The sequence below is a fragment of the Pyrgilauda ruficollis genome, unplaced genomic scaffold (assembly GCF_017590135.1).
Source record: "Pyrgilauda ruficollis isolate IOZ18807 unplaced genomic scaffold, ASM1759013v1 scaffold37, whole genome shotgun sequence".
NCBI lineage: Eukaryota > Metazoa > Chordata > Aves > Passeriformes > Passeridae > Pyrgilauda > Pyrgilauda ruficollis.
Genome location: NW_024525156.1, coordinates 13,133,954 through 13,141,822, shown reverse-complemented (window position 1 = coordinate 13,141,822; position 7,869 = coordinate 13,133,954). Strand labels below are relative to the sequence as shown.

At 33.6% G+C, this 7,869-nt stretch overlaps 1 protein-coding gene across 2 annotated transcripts in view; it reads left to right on the top strand.

Moving 5' to 3' along the window:
* Nucleotides 1-4,684: 4,684 nt before the first annotated feature.
* Nucleotides 4,685-7,869, top strand: part of CDH9 (cadherin 9) — a 67,871-nt gene continuing 64,686 nt past the window's right edge. The window contains exon 1 of one of the 2 annotated variants that reach the window (XM_041475903.1): nt 4,685-4,915. In XM_041475903.1, coding sequence (XP_041331837.1) covers nt 4,685-4,915 — 231 coding nt within the window. The remainder of the gene's footprint in view (nt 4,916-7,869) is intronic. The other variant, XM_041475904.1, reaches the window with a different exon arrangement.

Below are 7,869 nucleotides of genomic sequence, written 5' to 3'. Positions count from 1 at the left end.
AGTGGCACAGATCCAGCCTCTTCCTAAATCTTGGTATTATCGGTGGCAGTGTGCTGTTTATAGCACAGCCTTTTGTTGCTGCAGCGTCACCATTCTTAGTGCTCAGTCTAGGTAGATTAAAGTGGCATTCAGATATTTTGTTTTCAGAAAAAGGCTGACAAAGACAATGAGACTGCTTCCATGCATGCAGTCTACACAAGATTTATATTCACTATATCCTGTTAAAATACATACTTAGTTTTACAGATTGTTTGGATCATCCTGAACATTAGTTGCATCTTTCTTATTTAGAGATAGGAGTGCAATATGAAGCACTGCTGCTGCAGTTAACTCTGCTATTTTTAGCTATTTTAGCACCAGATCTTTTCTTTTAGAACACAAATTTTGCTTCACTGTTAACAAATGAAACAGACTAATGGGGGATACATTATCAAGTTGCCGGTTAGCTTTTCTTCGTGTCACACTTAAGAGTGACTGTGCTGCACTAATTAAAAACATTACCATGGCAATTGCTATAGAAACATTTAAATTGGCATCATCAGTAACAAATCCGTGCTATTGATCCCAGCAAGGCTTATTTCACACTACACCTGAAGAATCTAAATAGAATATTTTGCATTCAAAAGGACTTCAAGAGATAAATTTTTTCCAGTTGTTACTGTGCTCAGGAGAATAATGTTTTTCATACAGAGATTATTCATTTACCTGGAGGTGTTGTAGGATTCTGATACCAAAGTCCTTACTGCAAGGAGAGACTGCAATAGTTCTATGCTACCACCACATATGCTTAAAACCATACAAATGAAAAAATACTTATTACCTCCGCTCAGATCCACTCTTTTGCAAAATGGGTGAGAAAAGCAGGTTCTCAAAAATGTTTGGCATTAACATGTTTTACACATGAATGCCCCATCTTAAGAGAAGTTTCCAAGATAACTAGAAAGAAAACCATTTTCTATTGTTTGACAAATACAGTAAGTTGACATTTTACAGATTATATGATGGGAGCAGAAATAAAGTGCGAAGAAATTGCATATACAATATTGATCAGTTGCTTGGAAAAAAAAAATTATTCTCTAAAGATCTTTGATCCTCTTAGAGGAAAAATCAAATTAGATGTTTAGCATAATGTTCAGTAGATACACTGACCCAGAATAATAAGTCTTTCTTTACACCTAAAAGGTCCAGTTATCTCAAAAATAAAAATCAGGAAAACATGGGCTGTAGCTTAATTTTTTGTTTTTGTTCTTGCTTCATTCTTCTTGACATTAAGGATGCTACCTTTTGACTATGTAGTAAAGTCCTACTCATTGTCAAGGAAATCAGTAGAGGGCAGCGCTACACAGAAAACCACATGTTTAAAGGAATCTCATTTTAACTTCTCCCCTGGCTGGGACAAAATATGGGAAACTAGTTTCCTTTGAGAAAAAGACCTCGGTGAAAAATTGGTGTTTGCAAAGAGATAATTTCTTCTAGCAGGGTCAGAACATCAGTGCATGGTGCACCAAGTTTCTCTGAACTGGAAAAGTTGGTCTTACTTTTCCAGACCATACCAGAATCCTTTTTTTCAGCATTAAACTCCACCCTGTGAGTCTACAGAGCACAACTCCTGACCTGCTTGAACAGCTCACTATGAGACAAGATGCATAAGAAAATAACAACTCTGAAGTAGTTTTCTGAGTACAAAGAAAAGAGTAGTATAAAGCTCTCCTGCATTTAAATGAGGAGGACAAATAGTGTTTGGGCAGAAAAGAATGAGGGCAATTTCAGGAAATGAAAAATGTGCAGTTTTGAAATAACAAAAATTAAGCATTTGAAATTTTATTTACATTTTGAATTATCACCAAATTTAACATGCAGTCATACATCTCTAGAAGGCCAAATGAAAATATATTGATGTCACCCATCCCTATCGGTTTCAAAAAAAAAAAAAAAAAAAAAAAAAAAAAAAAAAAAAAAAAAAAAAAAAAAAACTTTAAAATCAAAGTAGACTAAATCATCTGAGTGTTAGATTTCTCTAGGTTTTGAATTAAGGACATTTGAAGCAAAAATTTTAACTCTGGTATTTTTTAATAACTTTTTTTCACAGCAGTCTTTCAAGACTTAGAGGTTTTAGAATAATAATTTTAGTATTTTTAGTATGCATTAAAATTTTTAGTATGCATTAAAATTTTGCCAAATATGCATGCTATTTTTAGGAATTTTTGCTTGGTTTATGGCTTATTATGTCTTACTGCAGAAAAGACTGTAGGGTCCAAGAAATTAGAAAAATAAATCAGTCATGAACTTAAATATACAAAAACACAATCTTTATCAGAATAGTTACATTGCAACACATAGTTCATATCAAGGCAAAAGTAATCAAATCCAAAATCTGATTAATATGAACTTTTGAATATTAATATTCAGAATGTACAGAAGAGGATTCTTGAGCTACAGTCCAAATGCAAGTGCAAATGAAAGAGAACTATTCGAGGACACATTAAGCAAGAATATCTCCAGAAGAGATAAGAGACTCAGTAAGAGTCACTGGACAAAGTTGATTGTCTGATTTCTGAACACAATATTTCCAAAGGTTCCTGTTGCTGCCTACTTTCATTCTTCAATATCTTAAGCAGGATCTAATTTACAAAGCATGAAGACACCCTTCAATCTGCCTTAGATGATGCAGTGGAAATGGTTTGAAGTATAAACAATGATGTCTTATGCTCTACATTAATAAATGGCTTTATTCAGTGATAAAACCTACTTCAGCCCAGTATTATACAAGGAATTCAGCTCATCAAACCTAAACATGGATGGAAGATTGGCTTACTCCAGGTTTTTCTTTTTCTTTTGATCTGTATCCAGCAAATTTCAATCACAAGACAGGATCAACATGTACTAAACATGTTCTTCAGTTAATGTCAAAATTTACTGGTATTAAATTAACCACAGGAGAGTTGCACTTTGCCCCTCTGCCTGCAGCAGGAACATATTCAGCATTACAAGGGAGAAAAATATAGTTCAAAGAAAACACACTCATGAATGTATGCTAAGATCTATGTACCTTCATGATTTTATGCAAATTAATTTACTTAGTGCTTTGATTCTTCAATTAAAATGAAAAGCAAAAGAAAACAACTTTTCCTGCATTTTATACATGATCTTCTGCATAAATATGACACCTATTAGATTGTTTTCTTTTTGTTTTTCTAACCTGATCTTAGAAAGTGATAAATATTCCAAGCCTTCACTTCTTGCTCAGCTGAAACTCTTTTTGAAGTTACTAAAATGCTTATACTTTGATCCTCCTTCAGAATTGCTGGTTAAGACACTGAGTCCATGCAGAATATCATCATTTTAAGACATTTCACACAAGGGCACAATTCCAGTAATTTAATCATGAAGGCCTTTAGAGTACAATTCAATAAATGTTTTCCATTAAATAGTCTTTGTTCTCAACTGACTAATAATTTTCACAAAAAGCATTTTATTTCCAAAATGAACTTTTGTAGAGAAAAGACTACTTTCCCATCTTCTATAAAAATCCCAAACAAATAAACAACAGGGTGAAAATAGCTGTTGGTAATGTTGGGTTGCAGAAGAAAGGGGGATAATTTTTTATGTTTTTTTTTTTTAATTTCAAAATATCTGAGTGTTGTGGCCTCACGCTACTATCACTGTTAATGGACCAGGACTCTCAAAGAAAATATACTTTTGCTTCTGGATTGTTTTCCTATGATTTCTGTAATATACAATGACAGCTCAGCTAAAGATATCCTAAAGCAAAAACAGAATTAACATGAAAAAGTTTATGGAAAACACTGGGACATCAGGCACTTGAGTTGTATTGCCAGATAAAGAGTATGAGATTGATTTTTTTAAAATAAAAATTGCTTACAAACTTCCACAGAAAACATCAGAGTAATTTTCAGAAAAATACTAATTACAGTAAGGTCCTATATAATGAAAATTCCCATTAATTCAGAGAAATGATTCAGGGAAAAATTAAATACATTCCAAATGTAGAATTCTTTTCCAAATACAGAATTTTATTAACCCCAGCAGGATTTCTATGAACTCACAGTTGTCTAACAAGTATTTTTGTTCTTGTTTAAATTGTGTGGGAGACATCAATAATACATTACAAATTTCATTTTATTACTTTCTTTCTGCAGAAATAGAAGATCCTCTGGACAACTGGGGGCTAGCAAAGGGAAAGAATGGGATGTATTAATCACAAAGTAACAGAGAATTCAGATTTGAAGACAGTTCTTAACAGATATTAAGGGAAGATAATATCAGGCTGAGCTGGAAGAGATTAGGTTGGAAGATTTCTTATTTGGGGTCTTTCCTTGTGTCAGGATGCTGCTCGTAGCTTTAGCTTTTAGAGAAAGTATTTTACTCAGCTTGTGTTTTAAATTAATGTCTATGTACTGTGTGAGTGAACTAGTATAAGATGAAAAAGACATTAAAAAACTTGACTTAAAACACTCTGAGTAATTTTCATGTTTATTTGTCATTCCCATGGGTTATTGTGATCAGTAGACTGTATTCCTGTTTCCTTAGGGAAAAGAGTTATTGCAACTTACACAAACACTTTTCTCTGTCCCTTAGGTTTTTCTTACAAAAGGAATATATCATTTGAAAAATTTGTTCTGGTGAATTATTAGAGGAGTGGAGGCTAACAGCGTCTCTGGAAATGATGAGGACTCACTCCTTTCTGACAGTTTTGCTTTGGAGCTCTGTGTTTTATGTGGTTCATATGACGCCATCCCAGAAAAGGACTAACAAGCACTCACACAGTGAAAGGATAACAGGATTGTCAGAGAATGATGGAAAAACACTGCACCGCACCAAGCGTGGTTGGATGTGGAATCAATTTTTCTTGCTGGAGGAATACACAGGTCCAGATACTCAATACGTGGGCAAGGTAAGCCTTGTGTTTAAAGGATTCTTTAAAGGTGTTGCATCTAACACCCTTGGTACTTTCACTCCTTCTCCACAGCTGTTTTTCTTTTTGTACAGCAGTGGTCCCAATTTCTCGTTATGTCAAAGCACACTACAGATCACCTGAGGTTCCATGATTGTTCAAAGGTGTGAGAGAAAGAAAGAAGTTCAGTGAAAAAAGAAAGGAAACTGTTCAGACTAAAATGTTCCAATTTCTTATTACACATGCCCATGCAAGTTTTATCACTTTTTCAACTGTTAAACATAAATATTAGATAAGAGAATATAAAACTTATGATTTCATTCATCTACCTTCTGGCTTTTGCCAGAGTGCTGGGCTGTATACTTTCTCAAGTAAAATACACAGTTCTATTAACAATAAAATTACTGTCTCTCCATGATTCCAATTAGGGGTGTAGTGTTTGAGGGAAAAAAATCTGGGGTTTGTGATTTATGAAATAATTTCTAAAATTTTACTTAATAGATTGAAAGGCTTTACATTTTTTGAGATCTTTCTACATCAGATGTTGCCAACAATGACACCTCTGCATTCCAGTTGTCTCCAGTCCTACCTTTTCTGATAACATGACACTCAAAAATTTCTAGATATTTAGCCTTCTGGTGTCACACCATCCACGGATCTGACTTATAGTCTAGTACAACCAAGTTATCTTTATCAAGATCTAGAATATCAGAGATCTAGAATAAACCGAGAGTGATTTGCAATTAAGGAAATGTTTATCTTAATGGCTTAAATTAACAAATGTCTGGTTCAGTTTCTGTCATTCATCCACAATGCTGTCACTATGTCTTATTGTCAGGTGACTCTCTCATTTTCAGGTGACTAGCTACTAAACTGATTTGGACATTTGTAGGTAAAAGCTCCAAAATATTTTTGAACATTAGCTAATATCACTGGTTGTGGGAGACATAATTATCTGGAAAACATTAAAATCATCTCCCTATATTAAGAAACAAATGTCAAAGAAGTCAGCCCTTGTAACTAAGAACTTGATTCTTACCTTGTTCATACCAGCACCTGTACAATTCTGTTTTCCATGAAATACATTCTAATCTGAAGTAGCAAAAATGAGACAAAGGCAAATAATCCAATGGCTAGATCTGTTTATCAGCATCAAAAATAGGAAGGTTTGTTGTAGGCAAAAGGGTCTTCAATAGAGGATGAACTAATTGCATAGATATACCCATAAAAACAGCAATGTGTTTGCAAGTATTATTTAATATTGAGTAGACTTGTCAAGAAAACATACAAAAAGGTGCACAATAATTCAAACTCCATAGCTGTAAATCTACCTAGACTGACAGAAATAGACTGATTTTCTTTTAGTAGAAATCTGTCATAGAGGAGAAGCAAATGTCAAACATTAGAGCTGCTTTCAATTTCAGTCCCATTGAATATAGATGAATGACTTCAAACTATTTTAACACTCGAATAAATTAAGCTTACATCAAGAACATCACCACCATCCCTGTTTCACAAAAGGAATGCTTGCATGTTATATTGCAAGAGATGTGAACTTACCAGAGTAAGGTAAGATTCCATCTTACTTACTCCAAACTAACAAAAATTTATTGGAAATTATTACCATAGGCTTAAATCCAGGAAGAAAAAACAGATGGCTGTAGAGCAGATGGATCTGAGATGTTTCACTTCTTTTAACTCGAATTACATGTTGATATTTTTTACACTTTATTGCAAAATATTACAGAAAGACCCCTGAAAGACATCAGCATCACTGATTCTCTAAACAGGTGGAAATTACCCCAAACATTATCATGTGTTCCAAAGAAGAGATGCATTGAACTGATGAACTCCATGTGTTTTCATTGATTTTATAACAGTTTATACCATGATGAAATGATCCCAGTTCTGTCCTCAGTGGTACAAAACCACGGTACATACATTTTGCATTAGTTCAAATTATCACAGGTACATGTGACGTACAGCACCAAGAGGGAGCTGCTACAACAAGAAGTCAAAGAAGGATTTTTTTGAAAAAAAGAAAAAGCACTCTAACAAGTTCATGGAACAACATTATTCTGAGAAAGGCTTAAATCCCAGGTTTAGTATTCTCCTCTTCAAAGTGATGGTAATTAGCAAACTAGTATGTGTGAAGTAAGAGCACTTTTATTCCAACCCATGGGGACTTGTTCATAGCAAGCATTCTTATCTATCACCTCTTTAATATGGATATGCACAGACAGATGGGTTTCTGGGGTAGAATAACAAATCTAGTACTAAGATTTAAATAAACTTAATTAAGAAACTTTATCCAAAAATAAACTTCTAGGGCATCATAGCCATAATATTAAAAAATTAGTAATTTTTATAGTTGAGTTGTTGGCAGCCACCCTTAAAGGACAGGGGATATATGCAGAATAATTGCCTTGTAAATGTGATGGAAGTTAAGGTAAATCCAGACAACTTACAGTATGTCCACCTCACATCTTTCTTTCCTTCTGCAAACTCAGAGTACTCATGTCTCAAATACAGGTGAATGCATAAAATACATAGTTTTTAAAATGCATAGGGAGGTAAACAATGCTCTAGAGAATTTACAAATGAAATATTCAGTCACACACATATGTAAGGTAAGCAGTACCAGAGTCCCATTTAAAAATTAGACAAGAACAAAAAATAAATTCTAAAATATAAGAATGCTATGTTCTTTCCAAATGCCTGTTGTCTAGTGAGATGTGTATGTAAATCAGATTATTAATGGGAGGAATTTTCAGAGGATCTAGTGAGAGAAACTGTAAAAGCTAATTTTGCCTACTAAGAATTCACAGAAAAAGTGGATTACAATATAGCATTAATAGTTAAATTTATAAAATTAATTTCTTTTTAAAGGGAGAAAATCTGATAGGTTTTCTTTGTTATAAAATAAGAAGGTGTTCTTGTTAGAAGAGAAAATA